The sequence below is a fragment of the Prinia subflava genome, chromosome 1 (genome assembly GCF_021018805.1).
Source record: "Prinia subflava isolate CZ2003 ecotype Zambia chromosome 1, Cam_Psub_1.2, whole genome shotgun sequence".
NCBI lineage: Eukaryota > Metazoa > Chordata > Aves > Passeriformes > Cisticolidae > Prinia > Prinia subflava.
In genome coordinates, this window is record NC_086247.1 from 67623414 (window position 1) to 67640651 (window position 17238).

Sequence of the window (17238 nt, forward strand, 5' to 3'; positions counted from 1 at the left end):
CTCTGCTGAGTTACCCTTAAACATGTCCAGCTTCACTTACTTCTGGATTCTTTGGTAGCATTCCATTTGTTTGCAAACTTAAAAAATATTAAAAATGCAACAGATTTCATGTAAAGCCTATAGCAGTTGTTGGATAACTATTATTATAAGCCTAAATGATGGCTTGTGACAAAACAATAATTGCAATACCAAATAAGGGTCTTTACTTTTTCCAGGAAAAAGTAGAAACAGAAGAACTATGAGGTTCAGTAGACAAGTACAAACCAGAAGCTGATTATTCTTATATTATGAATACTGAATAATTTGACAGCATGATGAAAAACCACTAACAAAGGGGTAACAGACAACAGAAGTACGTAATCATAAGAAAAAGCAGAATAAAGCATGCATACAGGCACTGAATGCTCATTCAGTAGCCAAATAACATCTAAAGTATATTTGAAAAATGTACCTTGGGTTTGGAGAGTAAAACTATTATTGTAATTTACACAAGGACCGTGCACAGAAACTTACTGTTTGAGCCATTAATTTCACTATAAAGAGCTCTTGGAAAAATATTTGAGAATCCAGTTGAGCTGCATATTAAGGTCATGGCCTACTACTCCACCACATCCAATTCAAGATGATTCAAACCTGCAAGAAAAGTGACTTCTCTGACCCATATCTAGAAAATCTCAGTGGAGACAGCTAAGCATGTAGGAAAATGGCTTTCAAGTACCAGTCATTCACCACTGTGCTATGGAGACACACAGGAAAATACCAAATGTACTTATTGTAAGAGCTGGAGTCAAAGTTTTAGCCAGCACTGTGTTATCAAGAGCATGGAGAAAATATGCCCACTTTTGACAACTGTCCAGCTACAATCTGTTAAATAAGATTAAAATTAGTAAAAATATATTTGTGCAGAGAGCACCTTACATATCTAGACTCTTTTACCACATATGCCAAAATGGTGTGTTCCTTCAACAGCAAGTATTTTGCAAACTACAATCTTCCCATCATTCATTTTCTATGTGTCTCCCAAAAATGAAGATAGCTCAAAAAATCTTGTTCTAAAATCAAAAGTTTAATTTAATAGGACATTTTAATTTAGGTTCTCATTTATAAAAGCCTTCTTTACTTTCTTCAGTTTAAATTACTTGAATTGAATAGCAAAAGCATATACTACTTTTTAAACTGAGTTCTTACTTACTAACATGATTTCAAATATCAGTAACATTCTCTCTCATAGGAAACATGACAGTTAGAAGACGCTTAAGCCCATTAAAAGAAGTACATCCCAAAGGGAAGTCTCATTAACACCTTTTCTGTGTGAATTACAGGATTCACTCTCACAACATGCCAAGACTAGGGTGATTGCAGATTGCAGCATGGGTCATATTGTCAAACATCATCACTGTCTTGTACGTTGGATTTCTATTTGTAATATAAATGTGGAACGGTCCACATTTAGCAGTGACAGCCTTCTCCTTAGAGGTGAGAAATGGATATAGATCCCTTCTGGCAAAGGAAATTGAATGTTGGTAAGAGCCCTGTTCAAAAATCAACTGCTAAAGCAGATACTGACATGACTATCCTGACAAATTCTGTAAAACTTTTCATCCCAAAAACTTTTTCCAACAAGCATTCAACTACTTTTAAAAACACGTGGTTTGCACTTGAGACAAAACAGTCCATCTAGATACAGTTTTATTGCACTAACTGGGCATTTTTAGTACTTTGGACTAGCATATTAAAATCATGGTTTAAACATGTTTCACCCAATATACAGTAAAAAGCCAGTTTTCCTCACAGCAACTTTAGACACTTGCTGCTCTGACACTAATGAGACCATGCTGTAAATGTAATTTTTCCTCCGGACAACTAAAACAACTGGATACCAACTCATAAGTGAAATGAGTTGTGAAAGTTTTCTCGGGCTGGCTGAAGTATAACACTTAGTTCAGGGAAGTTGGATAGACTTCATATCTTTTTCCCAGGCAATAGACCTATTTCTTAAGCTTATTTTCACTTTAAAATGTTTGAAGAATTTCAAGAAAACAAAATACTTCCCCTTCCTCCAAATCATAAAACAATAGATTATGGACAAACCTTTTTTCTTCTGAACCAGAACAAAACAAGGTGCCAATAAAAGATGGATCATCAGCTTAGTACTTTGTTTTGTACTTTAGGAGACTAGGCTAAGGTCATAATATAACACTCAAAGGAAAACTGCCTAAACAAAACATTAACTCTACAATCTGCAGTAGCAATCTTGCTACTTAAATGTCATGCCAATTTTCCCATTAGGAGACATTCAGCCGAAATGCTTCTCTTAGAATCCCAGGCACTGCTGTCCTCTACCAGCCCACTCACTCTTGCACCCAGAGAGACAATGGTCCATGCTCCAAAACCTTTTGTGTCTCTGGGAAGATGAAATGGCTATTTTCCAAGACTTGATACAGAAAAGAAAATTTGTTTTGCATTCTTCATTTGCATTCTTCACAAACATATATGTGCATCCAGGGGTGAGGTAGACTTTGTATTACAAAAGGCATTTGTTTGGTTCTTCCTTTTGGTCTAGCACAGCAGCTCTACCAGTTCTGCCCTTCTGTACTGATATGCTTCAAAGCTTCAACACTTCTCTACTTGAAACAGAAGCTCTTCACTCAGTGGCCTCAAAAAATCAACAAATCATCTTTATGTGATCCACTGCAAGCATGTCTACAACAAACAGTAAGCATTTTCCAAATGTAACTCAGGAATATCGGCAAGAGTACAACAAGGCTTCCAATATTAGGTTGTACTGCACAGTTCAAATGTCATTTCCTCATCCTTTTGTTAGCATTGGAGGTTGCAGCTATACCCCTTTCATAGACAGCCCTCCAGGAATTGCTTCTGAGAATCAAGCAATTACAATACTACTTTTGGCTTTTAAATAACCCTTTTCTTAAAAAAGAACAGACTTTCCTTCCTCTGTTACCTGCAGTTCAAGAAAGGAGCAAGCCCTGGTTACTCAAGACAGTTGTCCTATTGACCAAAGGCCCATCACCATGGTGTAACCCATGAGGAGTATCAAAGTAGTTACTATCAATCGCCAAAATCTGCCTCCTGGAGGAGACTGACTTACAGCGACCCATATCAGCTTTAAGCTGAGCTTCTGCCTTCTGATACAGCACAGGCAGCAATACTGAAAAGCAGAAAGGGGGTGATGGGTAGGAAGACTGAGACATGGCACAAACCATATAGCCTGCTTTGCTACACAGGCCTTTGTAATTGCCCAAACACCTCCATGTGTTTGTATAAACATTCTGTGGCTGGGGATTTGCACTCACCTCCCGTCTCCAGAAGACAAACAAACTAAACACAGTAATTAGCTTCAAAAGCATCTGATTAAGTAAATAGGGTTTTCCGTTTCCATTAGTAGCTCATAAATGCAGACACTAATATGAGCACCACTCAGGTCATTGCCCAGCGGTGACAGCTTTACAGTCAAGCCAAAACAGGTTCCACTGCAACAGCAAACATGAGCCAAATTCCCTGGAAGGACAGGCACAAGTTCACACAACTATGCTGTTACAGGCTATGGTAAGAACATTCAAGCCAAATCACTCAGACTTGCCCAAGCAGCTAATTAGAACTTCTCACAAATCTCACCAATATTAAACAGAGATATCTAAAAATAAACAAGGGGGTTGAACAGATTCTCCTACAAAATATCTTGACACAACACCTATTCAAGTTACAAGTGACAAAGTGCAGTCTACAAGAGATACTAAATTTGGCCAGCAACCTGCTCATGATTGTATTCTTGATTCTGGGCCAGGAAAGCTTTATAGACTTACTTTTCCTTCTTATCGTGTGCCCTCACCCTACTATCAGTCTTTGGTTGTCTCAAAAACCTACCTTCAGAAATAAGTTGAACCACACAACTTATTAGTAGCCACATGGAAATACAGCATGAAATCAGTCACTTTATTTAAACTGTCAAACATCCAGCTGGTTAAAAAGTACCACGGGGCATGGCTTCAACAATAACCTCCTATGACTCATCTACAGAACACACTTCAGCCTTGACTTATTTTGAAGAAATTGACAAATAATCAACATGAGAAAACAAAGGTACGATTAATATTACTTTGATTGCATCTACACATACACACAAATGTTCAAGAAAGTAATCTTTTTACAGTAATTATTTATAGCTTACTTTCTCTTCCCTGATTTTAACAACTAAACACAGAGACTGAATACCTGTCAGCCTTCATCCCATGGTAGCTCCTTCAGTGGAATTCACTGAGGAAAAAGGTTATTTTTTTCCCTTTTGAGTATTTCTTCAAACCATATTTTATGAATTGGTGCTTAATTATCTCAGACATTTAGATTACTGTTTTTATTTCAAGAAATCTAATTTGGTGAAGAACATGAAAGTGTAATTTTAATCAATCTCCCTTGAAACTTCTTAAAATAACACTAGCTGATGATTACTCACAAGACAGTAAGCTATTTCCCTCTTCTCAGCTGCATATATCTTCCTGAAAAATTTGTTGGAATATCAGTGACAAACTGTAATAACATCAAGGAAGTAAATATAGCTCAACTTACACTACACTGAAAAATATTTCTAATCTCCTTTTTGTCACTCAAACCACACCTAGCTGTAATGATTTCCAAATGCTATGGTCTCTTACCGGTGGCTTTCCCACAGAAGCAACATCAATCTAAAGAATGGGTTTAAGGCAAGGACATTCTTTCAACAGCCTACCAGAACTATCAAAGAATACTACAGTAGGTCATTTATTTGAGCTGTAACCATGTGAGCCAAATTCATCAAGTTAAGAAAATACCTTCTTCAAGCATTAAATCCTAGAAATCATGGGACAGCATTCTGCCTGTGGCCTTTGTCAACTTTAAATTATGTCATGTTACCAACAGACTGCCAGAGCAGAGTGCAGCTGATAGCACACAGCATGTCTGAGTACAGCCTATTTTTAGCCTGCAATTCAATCAGCACTCTTACAATGGCAAGGATTAACGTCCAAGACAGCCACATTGCTGTATATAGGCTAATGCAATTACATGTTGAAACATGTTGAGAAAACATGGTGGCAAACTGGAGTCAATGTTGGGAGGAGCAGCACCAGACAGGCAGCTGCTCTGTGGTAGCCAAGGTCTTTACTGGCAAAGCACACACTCCCATCTCACCCATCTTTGTTAATACACCACAAAAGAAAACATTAAAACCAATGACAGTTGTACCCCAATTCCTTTCAGTATGATTTACCGCTTATGAAAGACAGAAAACGTTTTGGCAATCTTGAAAATCAGTATCCTTCTACATTCATTGGCAGGTGTTCAGATGCCTTTAGCTTTGCTGACTCTGACCAGCCATCATTCAGCTCTCCTGAACTCTTTTGCTGAAGTAGCAGTTACAACACTTGCAAGGATGCTTTTAAATGCCTGTCTTTCATAACACACACACACACAAAAATAAGATTTCCAAGCCAATATTTTTATGTGAATATTCAAGTGCTAACCCTTAATTAAAAATGTTACGCTCTTGCTGCGTTTTTAACCTTCAGGAGTCACATTTTCAGGCTTTTCCCATCCATCTATACAGACATTTTTTAAAAAAAAGAACCTTGCTGTGTAACAGATAGGATCGTACTTAGGACGTATAGGACTTAATGACTATCAAAACAAAAACAGGTGACACCACAATGCAATCACTTATTGTCTAGGATATAGTTAAATGATTCATAAAATAGTAAAGACTTTCATACGCTAAAACTGGAGCTGAATACTAATCAGTGATGTGAGGAAGCTTATGGCTGCATTCCATCATTCCATTACCAGTTTCCCAGGATCATTAATCTTTTTTGATACAGCCCCTGAAAAGTAGCCTAAACAGTATCTCTTCGTCTTTATACAAATGACCATTAGGAAACACTTCCTTCAAACCACTTGATGAGAGAGAGAAAAAGACTAAAAGGAACACATACATATTCTGAGGACTTTCAAGCTAAACACGTATAAATTATGGGCACATCTAATTAGCAAAGCAAGAATTCTGTATCTTGAGATAATTCTCTCCATTATAACAAGCTCCCAGATTTCAAACTTACTACAGGTGGTCATTTCTCCAAAGGGCACATTTTTGAGTGCTAATCACTTCTCTTTAGCAAATGAAGGCACCAAAAAACCCGATTCAGAGTCTCTGAAATAAGTGCAGAAGCTCAAAGATACAGGCACACCCTAGGCTTAACATAAATTCCCACTGATAACTGGTGGCGTTTTCATCCACATTTCAAAACTAAGCAAAAAACATTAAGACAACAGAAAACCTGAAAGCATAATTCAGCAGCATCTGAACTGAGACACTGATCTTAAGTCTCAGAAACTATACTTCTTTTACTTCTAAAAGATGATTTATCTTCCACCACTTTTCCCTACAACTCTCAGCTTTGTCAGAAAAATGACTCATTTTTCTTCCCAGACAAAGCTCAGTCTAGAAGAAGCATAGCTACAGTAATGCAGACATAAGGCAGAATAACATCCAGTAACCCCACCATACATTAGCTGAAACAATACTGCAGACTTTTTAATTGGGCAAAAAAAAAGCAACAATTGAAATCAGCATCTAAATAAGAACACATTACTGTCTACAAGGCAAGTATAACAAATCTAAGTGCATTACCTGCAGTTATTTAAGCTCACTTGTGTGCAAAAATGAAGCGGACATAACCAAGTAAAATAATGAGCAACACTACAGTATAAAGTGAAGGCTGTATATGAGACACTACAGGAATGCTCGGGTCACAGGCAAACACAACTGTGGATACTAAACCCAGAAGAGCTGCATTTCTTTCTGCCTTGAGTAGTCAACCAAATGTATTCTAATCCAACCAGAACAAAAAAATTCACAGTGAGATGACAGTCCTTCAGGTGTGACCACCAAAGATCATTGCAATATATTAATCATTTAGTATGCTCATACAGGATAAATCAATCATGTCTGTCTGAAATAAAACACACTGCTTTTCCACTTGTGAATGAAGCCTGCCTGCCTTACTCGTAGTCACTGGGGTTACAGGTCGCTTGCATTTATAGCTGAAGCTTGAATCAACTAGTAGCATGGTAGAGTACTTGAAAAAGAATGATGAAAACATTAAAATAACAGATGTAGAGACTGATAAGCACAATGTAATTTAACAGCACCTTTTCTTCCTCAGTACACTGATTTTTTTTAAAAAAACACCTATTTTCAAATCACATTACAATTTCCTATAAAGACGCCTAAAGGAGGGAGTGTGATGAAATGTGCTTCATGAGGGGGATTTCTGAAATTCAGAAAGCCTTAGGACCAGCACAGTTTCATAACAAGACATGTGAATCTTCATCTCCTTGGCACTCACCACTATAAAGCTTCCCCGTCCTTACACCCTTTTGACAAAAATAAGTAAACCCAAACCAAAACACAAAGAAAATCCTGCAAATTCACTTACTCTTTATAGACAATAGTCAGACAACAAGGTTCTTCCAGACTGTAAGGCAGGGCAGCACAGAAAAATCTTACCGTTTCAGCAATCTGAAACAGGTATTCCTGTTTCTCTTCCTGGCAAATCTGGAAGGGCCTTCCATAACAGAGACACCAAGACCTCCTATAAAGAGGGCAGAGGACTCAAGATTTTCACAAGCCAAGTCCCTCACAATGCTAGAGCTGAAGGGGAAAATAACAACCCTTTGTGTGTGGAGTCAAAGGTCATGCTCTAGGGCCAGCTGCTGCAGTATGGTAATAAACAGAGCGTAGATATGTGGGGTTTTTTCAATTTTTTCACTACCCGTAAATTGCTGAGTCTTTCCAAGTACTAGGAGTCTATTAATGTCTACCCCATAGCTAGAATGGGTTCATCACTTGGAGAAAACTGAGAGAAAAGAGAAAACCTTTTATTCCACACTGAGAAAACACAGGCACAAGTCCCCACTTGGCATTTCACTAGCACAGATGAGATTCCTATTGGTTTCCTGATTGTACACTCCACTATTACATTCTTTCCTTGGAAGCCTTGCAGCAACAAAGTAAGAAAGCAGACACAATGTGCTTTTTTCAATTAGCTTTACCTGGCATATGACACTGGGATAAGCAACCTGGCTGGCACAGCTGTGAGTGCTACAAGTGTCCTCTTTGCCAGACCCCAAATCACGCCAGGTGGTTCACACTGAACATGCAGAAAACCCCCACCATACACAGTCCAGGCACTTCATCTTGTTGATAACAAAGCCATCCCAAAAAAAACTAAACAGAAAATCCATAGGCATCTCACCAGCAGCTGGAGCAGCTGCTTTACCTCTGATGCTGTTACTTGTGGCTGCAATATTATATTTACAATTCTAAAGAAAATACTTATTTTCTAAATTTCACTTATAAAGGTTGAAGGGCTCATTAGTAAATTTGAAGCTTCAAGGAGGAGCACTGAAATATCCCTCACTTTTCTTTTTTAACCAATATCAAAGTTACACAAAATTATCTTTTTAACTGGCATAGTCTGTAGCTTCTAGAAGACAACACAGAAACCAAGATGAAAGTAAACGTACTTTCTTTCCCAAATAGGGAAATACAAGCTATCTGTAAGTGCATTTTATTCCAATATAATCATGCATGCTGTGTACAAGTGGAAAAGTGTATTGCCTCATCTGTATCACTACAGTTAAAGCAATACAACTGCACAAGATATAGCTCACTACTTTTGTGGCTGATGAACATAATGCTTCAAGCCATACACAACCCTCCACTACTGCATGTAATCACACATACCTGACTTTACTTTGTATTACAACTTTTTTATTTATGCAGCTTCTTCTTAGCATTCTGGTATTAAGAGTTTAATCGTTAGTAAACACAAAAGTTTAATTGTTAGTAAGAACAAGACAACACTGTTTCATTTTTCCAGGTATATATACTTTGTCATAAAAGCCCCTCTAGAACTGCTACAAAAAAAAGCTGAAGCTGCTTTTCCAGTCACCCCATCCTTTCTGTTCAGCCTAATGATCACTACCATGTAAAATGATGACTGATATGACCAAAAGATTATTAATAATGCATTGCCCATATTTAAAGATAGCAACTAGGCAGGTAGGGCCAAAATTGGCAATTTTCCAGGATTTTTTGGAATAAAATAAATAAATATCATCTTATCAAAATACATAGAGGATCAGTTGAGAAGTATGACTACTAAAGTCAAGTAGTCATACTGAAAATAAAGAAAGAGGCCGAAGACTTTTTCTTCTTTCTTTTTTTTCCTTTTTTTTTAAAGCATCCTTAAAATGCTGGGAATGACAGAATTACTTCTTTTTAACCGTTTGGAATTGGAAACTGCAATGCATTTTTGTGGTATATATGTGTTAAGCTGATGACGTGGACAGTGAACTTCCAAGTCTTCAGTAGTTTCATGTGCCAGATAGCTGCAGATGTTTCTAGGTAGCTGGGCCTACTAGAGAGCTCACTGCTACTACTGTCCCAACTTGTTCCACTGCTAAAAATATGTAGCAACATTCCTTGCTGTCTTATTAATAACTGTAATACAATATAAAGTTAATATTACTATAACGCAATCCAGGTTGCGTGGAAAGTGATGACAGAGGTGTAAGTAGCAGGGACTCTTTCCTCTGAGCTGGTAATGAATATCTTAGCACATGGGTACAGCCTACTGAAGCTGCATTTACCAAAGGAGCTGTATAGCTGCAGCCCAGACCACTTCAGGTCACTCAAAAATACAAAACACCTTTTGAAAGAGTAGAGGTACCAACCTGTCCTGGCTGAATTCCAGCCAGAGAAATGGACTGTAAAACCAAGTAGGGCTGTCATCAGGGATAATGTGATGGATGGGTGAGTTACAGCCCGGCTGCCTTGCATACATGTCCACAAAGGTTGTAACGCTCATCGTCACAACCCAGCAAGTGAGATCAGACAGAAAGAAAAGGGATTTTCATTCCCTAATTAATGGCAAGGTGGGGTGGCTGTGGAATCACTAGGAAGTGAAAACTCTTCTAAAACTTTGTGAGAACTTTTGTTCTTATTTAGAACAACACAAGAAGAAGATTGCAAGATGCCAAGTCCCAATATAATAATAGATTGCAAGATGCCAAGTCCCACTTCTCTTCTATTTATTTTACCAACATATATATTAACTGCAGTTGTCTTAGTTTCTTCCTCAGTTAATGCACTAGTAACCTTCACATAAGAAGAATTTGAATGAAATGAGGTATCTACGAACTGGTTTTGAGAGAAAGCACCAAAATTTGGAGCTGCAAGTACAAGATTTGTGATAGGATAATATTAAGTTCAGACTCCTTCCTATTAATCTCCTTTCTTTGACTAAAGATTTCCAGGAAATACAGGGTGATGTAAATTTTCAGAGACTGCATCTGAACAATCTGTGATTTAAAAATTTATGGAATCCTGAGAACTACCAGTATACTCACTCCTATCATTCTTGACACAGAGCTCTACAAAGGCTCTTGAGCTATGATGAGCCAAACTCAGTGACTTGCAAGAGACATGCCCAAGTCAGGAATTGAATCTCTGGGATAGATCTGTGTCTTTGCTTTTACAACACGGCTTTTAAGTCCAGATAAAAAAACTGAACTGAACTACAACTTGTTCAAACCATAACTTGTCAGAAGAACCTTGCAAGAACTTCAAAGTCATCTTACCTTAAGTGCCAGAGGTAAAGCCAGTAAATACTTTGTATCTGTTCTAGAGGTATTTCTTCTCCTTTGAAGGCCCACTCCACAGAAGACAGTAAGCTCTTGGAGACTGAGAAGCTTTTCACAGTTGTGCCTTAGGGTGGGTGTTTATACTCCCCCAGAAAAGTGTGCTTCACACAGAACTCTGATGCAGCTTGTGCTATCAAGTCAGGAGACAGAGCAGTATCCTACACCTGCTCTGCCCTCATAAATAATTCCCTATAAAATTCAAGCACACAAGACTGCTACAGGGTCAATCTCTTGAAGCACAGGAATTTGTCAGCTACAGAAACACTTGACTAGAGTCAGAATACTTTGGAAACCTTTTGGAAACAACCCTTGTGTTAAATCTCCTCATCTCTCAAAGGATGAAAAAAGCTGATGTCCACCTGCCTCAGGGAGAATATAAAAGATCTATGAGTCTTGACAGCCCCCTCACCTAAAATATTTCCTAGTCCTCAGCAGGGAAATTCACAGAAGATATCAGCCAGTTTCCCTTAAGTATGGCTTCGTTTTCCCTAGGAAAATGACAATATTCCAGTTTCCATCTTCTATTCTTCAGCTCCCATTAACGACATAATGACAAACCCAAAAATGCTCTCTTCAGAGAACAGCTGCTCTACTTACCAGTACCTCCATCAGGATCAGGATTAAAACCATACTTTCTTCTTAGAAAGGTCTTTCTTCTTAGAGGCCTAGCCTATCTGGACCAACTCATTATTACTTCATGCCAAGGAAACCCAGGGAAGAGGAGGCAGACAGCTGGTAGGTTTACTGCTCTCAGAAAACCTGAGGCTGCTGCCAGGATATAGCCCGGCACGGAGTTCAATGCCAGAGCTGAGCTTCATGCCAGGACACAACCAGTGGAACTACTCCTGCTATCAGTTTACATCACACCATGCCTCAGAGTGAGCCCTGGCTTTAATGTAGGGCTAAAGCACGGCAGCTGAAGATGGAAATGTGGATGGCTTCTTTATGAATGAAACTCCCGAACCCCTCTACAGCTTACTGGATTTATTTGCTTATACCACTGTTTTCTGAATGACACTGTTCCTACTTACAAATTCTCAGAAGGGATTTAAACACAGACGTTGTCTCCAGTTTTGTCAGAGGAAACAGGAGGTCAAAACAAATATTCCTTATGACACTATAACTCTCCTTTACACCATCCCCACCAGTATACCATAAGCATGGAAAGATTTTTTTTGTTGTTTTCCATTGTTACACAAGTATTTGCATATTACACAAATATTTCAATTACATTTTCTTGATGAATTAGGCAGTGTGATGTCCTATATTATTGTAAAGATGTATTTCTTACAGAGCTGACCCAACACTGAACACTACTGTGGCATGTGAAAACAGACTATGGCAACATACTCAGCATGCTGTAATTATGTGAATAAGTTATAATGAAGAAGATCTCTAAAAAAAGCACACCATTTGACATTGGCCATGTATATATAGCTATTCTCCTGAGCGACCCTATGTCAGCAAGTTATAAGTATCGAGTAACTCAAAGCAATTCAAAACCAACAAACCCAATGTACCGAATTAGATTCAAAGAGCATTACTGGCACAGGGCCCGAGCCACAAATTTAGACCCAGTTCTGAATTTTCCCAAGGTTCACAGAAATGGGCAAAAGGGACATCTGAAGTCAGAGTCGAAACTAGATCCAGTTCTACTTCATACAACAGACAGTAAGAGTGACCTAAAATCCTCATAAACAATAAAAGCCAAATTCAAAATGGCACCTTAGGCAGCCAAATCAATATAGGCAAACCACAAAAACTCTGCAACGTGGCATAGTTACTCAGCAAGAATTTGTAGATGTGGCTAAAAATATTGTAACAGAATTTGTGGTACTTCATTGCATCATCAACTAGGATGGTGTGTTATCATCTAGGACCAAATCACTCATAACCACAGGGGACAGCTGAAACAAGCATTCCTGATGGCAGTGCCCTGCCCCATGAGGTTCAGTGTGCATGCCAGACAGAACTGAGCACAACCCAATGAACAAGCTGCTGTATCCAGAGATACAGATGTAGAGAAAAGTACGTTCACAGAGAGAAGCAGGGAAAAAAGAGGAGGAGGATACAATTAGGCACCCAATTCCAAGTGAAAGAAAGATTGCAGAGACTCTTCTTATCAGTTTTCTCTATCAACCACCTTAGGTGCTGCACATTATTCAGGGCAATAAAAACCACCCCAGACATTACTCTCAGAACTCAGTTTCTTAAGTTCCCAGCCAACCTACATAAGGATCTAAAAACATTTCTGCTCAGAAGACAGTGTGTAGATCTAGACTTGCGTCCAAAGTCAAGTAAAATTGTAAGTTTAAAGAAAGGAAGCAGTAAAACCGACATGTGAAATTGAGTTGTACTTTCAAAGAACTAGAGTGAAGAAATCCTGCCTTTTGGAGTCAAGCTAGAACATCTGTTGGTTACAAAAAAGCTACTAATGACATACTATAACAGGTCTGAACGTCAAAACATTTTTCGTTTACTTTTAAATGGTTTTATTAATAATTGTTTATAATGTTTAACTTACAACAAATTGCAATATACAAGTTGTTTTACTAACTACAAAAATACCAGTGTCACTACACTGTCGTCATTACTAATTTCAAGACAGCAATGGTGAAATCTGACCCCACTGAAGTGAGCTGGATTCCTGCTACTGACTTCATCCTATCAAGTGCATCCCACAGCAGTACATCATCTACAAAATGTGCAAATCATCCAGTGGTGTGAAGGCAACAAGTTGGCAGCTCTGTTCAGAGAGTAAGTGAATGTTCACCTAACTCAAGAGATGGCAAATTAAAACTCACTGGAAAACACCTAGCACTGATCATTCAAATCTGCTGGCGAAAAGTCCACCAGTTTATAAAACTTCAGAAATTATTTAGACATTAGTATTCCTATGCATTTTATCACCATCATAAAAAGACTTGGGTTGAAAGAGACCTTAAGGTTCCAACTCTTCTGCCATGGGCTGGGACACCATTTGAGCTAGAAACTCCTACATCTGTTTCAAGATATTTTGCTCTAGCCACTGTGATAATACTAATAATACTAATGGACCATCAATCCATTAGCTCACTAATTTTCAAAGTAATTAATCAATCAAACCTCAGATGTGCCAATGTGAACCGACACCTGAATTTCTATCTATGCTCTGCTTTGACAGCTGCATTCCTCTGGGAGCAGAATCTGTCCTTATCTCTGGGTGAAATGGAGCAAAATTCTTCTTAGTCAAATAATATGGTGATCTTCTATTGACCAGTGAATATGGTCTTGAGAAAAGCTACAGAAGGAATATGCCCACCTCCCAAAAAGAAAACAGAAGAAAGGAACACAAATCAGTTTATTCTATTCTAATTCATAGAATTATAGGCACAAAAATGTAATGTCAAACACAGAAATGTGGCCCTAACTGCAAGTGCAAACACAGAACTATGCTTTCATTATAATGAATAAAGGTAAACAAGTATAATCAACCAACATTTTTTTTAATCTTCTAGAAGCCAAGAGATAGCCAAGTGACATAATTAAAGCACTCTAGAAACAGGCAGTGGCTCTGCAAAAACAAAGGTAACTGTAACCATGTAAGCAGATTTCAATGGGCCTGCCTACACCCTCACAACGGAAAGAAAGCACTTGAAAGAGCCAGAGCCTCAGATGAACAAACCACTGGGCCAGGACCTGCCTGGAGCAGAGCTGCTATCTGTCAATAGCCGGGTTTACAGCACCTCCAGGGACATAGGACATCTCTCACCCAAAGTCTGCAAGTCCACTCTCCAAACATTAATTAAACTTGAGAAATGCTGCCCGCAGAAAGACTGGACAGGAGTTAAGCATATACAAGTGGCCATGGATTTTGGCTGGCTCCTAAGACACTAAACCAAGGTGGTGGTGGTGGTAGTGTTAGTATAAAAAGCTATAAAAAATTGCCAGGAAAGTATTCAAGCCAAAGCAAAACATAATACAGTGAAATATCCCTGAAAATGAGGTTGAATTAACTCTAAATCCAGATTTTAAACTATCTCTTTATTTGCTTCATTAGGTGTCAGAATCCATCCTGCCTTTCTTTTAATTAGCTCGAACTCCCAAAAAGAAAAAGCCTCCCATGAAAACAATGGGACCACTCTCTGAATTGGGGACGACTGAGCACATGAAAACAGAACTGACCCAGCACACCAAGAGCTTCCAAAGTTTTTGTGCTTTAGGCAGAGCTCTGTTCACTGGATGCTGTATCCTTGGCAACTATTATGTGAGGAAACCGTTCTACAAATGCAAAACTTCTGTCTGCTCCATGAGCTTTTCTTTGAAATACTTTTATGGGAGTTTGGATATCCTTAAATCTAAGGGGACACACGGCCCTTTGTCATCTTTCCGCAGGCTCCCATGAGAATAATATAACAAGTGATGTTAAGAGAGTATTTTCCTCCCACTTCATCACAGAGCAAATAAAAGTTTTACAACTTTTACTTTGTAGAGAAAAAAAGAAAAAGTGGGCATATTTTCCTTTCTTCTTCAGAGCACTCTGCAGAACTAATGTGCAGATACAAGATAATAATGAAAGGCCATCATTATTATGCCAATCAATGGCATTGCTTTGAAAACTAAAAATTCAAGGATAATGCTCGGGTGCCTGATTTCAAGGGCAGAGCCACAGATGCCAGCACATGTATTAGAAGAAGCATGCAAGCAGAGATAGGTAAGACTTGACAAGGGCCATGCTGCAGTTCTTCGCAAGAGGGACTAGCAGCACCGATTGTTTCAAGGGCAGCAGACGCTGCTATTTTTACCAAAGTCCCGGCTGGAACTGCCTGGCTCATTAAACCTCACCACGGCTGAGCCCGGGTCCGGCCGGCGCGACCGCGCTCGGCGCAGCCCGGCTGGCCCGACACGCCACCGTATCCCGCAGTATATCCCAGATACCCAGACAACGCTGACGAAGCGCAGGCACCGAGTACTTGATACACAACTTAGGCTTCGGTTTGACGAGGTCTTTCTTCTCCTAGGGAAAGCGTGAGGCAGCTACAGCTAAAGCAGAGGCGGTAGCTGCCCTTGAGGGAACGCGGGAGAGCAGCAGAGGGAACCCCTCCGCCGTCTCCCGGGGCCTCTTCCCGGGACTCAGGGAGATGCCGATACTGCCGGGGCGAGGGATAGCGCCGGCGGAGGCACGGGAGCCGGCGGGGCGGCGGGCGCGGAGCCCGGGCTGCCGCCCCGCAGGGGCCGGGGGCCGCCCGCCGGCCTCTGTTCCCCGCTGCCGGGCTCCTGCGGAGACGCCGCTGCCCTTCGCCCGGTGCCCCCCACTCACATCCCCCTGCCCTCCCCGGGTACCTTCTGCGGGGCGCGGAGGAGGCGGTGCACCCCGGCCAGCTGGGTGGCGAGCGGGATGTCCTCCCGGAAGGTGTACAGCGGCGGCCGGGTGGGCTCGGGGAAGTTGGTGCTGTTGAAAGGGTCCGTGTCATCCAGCAGCTGCACCCGGCACACCAGCGTGGCCATGGCGCATCCATCCACCGCCGCGGCCAGGCGCGGGCGGGGAGCGGCACCCCCGAGTCACCGGCACCGAGGTGCCGCCTGCGCACCCGCCGCCGCCTGCGAGCGGCACTGCCCTGGCCGGCAGCCTCTCCCCCCGGCTCCGCGAGCGAGCGCCGGCCGCCTCACAGCCGCCGCGCCTCGGGGAGGCGGCCCATGGCCCCTTCCCCGCCGGGATCCACGAGTGCGAGCGCGCTTCAGGCCGAGCAAGGAGGAGGCGGCGCCGGAGCCGCGAGGCGCGGGCAGAGCGGCAGCGGCGGCGGCGGCAGCAGCTCCCCCATTCCCGGCCGCTGCGCGCCGAGCGGGCAGCGGGAATGCCGCGGCCGGCACGGGCAGCCGCCAGCGCCGCTCAGGGCCCGCAGCGCCCCCGCGCGGCCGTGCCGCCGCCCCGCCTCCGCCGGCCTGAGGAGCCCTCCCCGCGGCCCGGCGGGAAGAGAGACGGGCCGGGATGTCCCCCGCCTCCGCCCGCAGGGCCGGGGCACGGACACACGCACCGAGAGGGTGAGGAACGGCGAGAGGGGCCGCCAGCCGCGCCCGCTGCATCACGCCTGGCTCCCGGCAAAAGGGCGCGTGTACTGAGCTCGCTCTCAAACATCCCAGATGTCCTAAATCTTCAGTGTAATATTTACCCTGTTCCAAATAGAAGCTTTGAAAAAAAAAAGCTTTTTAAAGAAGTTTTAGAAATTGACTTCAAACGTGCGTACTCGACATAAGATCGTTTGTTTGTAGAAGATTTGTACTTGTACAAAACCCTTTCTGCAATTAGGGCTGTGCATACCCGGGTTCCCTTGGCTTCCCAGAGCATAGGGCCTGGGCAGACTTCCCATCCCGGACAGGAGACTGCCTGGCTCTGCACCTCAGCTCTCTCTTGCCTTAGGCCTGCTTGCTCTTTCTTTCCTTCAGGAAAGAAAATGGGAAAAATGAGGACAAGCTGCCAAGGCCCTGTGTGGGCACAGGCAGAGC

At 41.5% G+C, this 17238-nt stretch overlaps 1 protein-coding gene across 8 annotated transcripts in view; it reads right to left on the reverse strand.

Moving 5' to 3' along the window:
* FHOD3 (formin homology 2 domain containing 3) overlaps positions 1 to 16242 on the reverse strand; it is a 380756-nt gene extending 364514 nt beyond the window's left edge. For all 8 annotated transcript variants that reach the window (XM_063399128.1, XM_063399121.1, XM_063399112.1 and 5 more), the window contains exon 1: positions 16078 to 16242. In XM_063399128.1, coding sequence (XP_063255198.1) covers positions 16078 to 16242 — 165 coding nt within the window. The remainder of the gene's footprint in view (positions 1 to 16077) is intronic.
* Between the last annotated feature and the right edge of the window lie 996 nt (positions 16243 to 17238).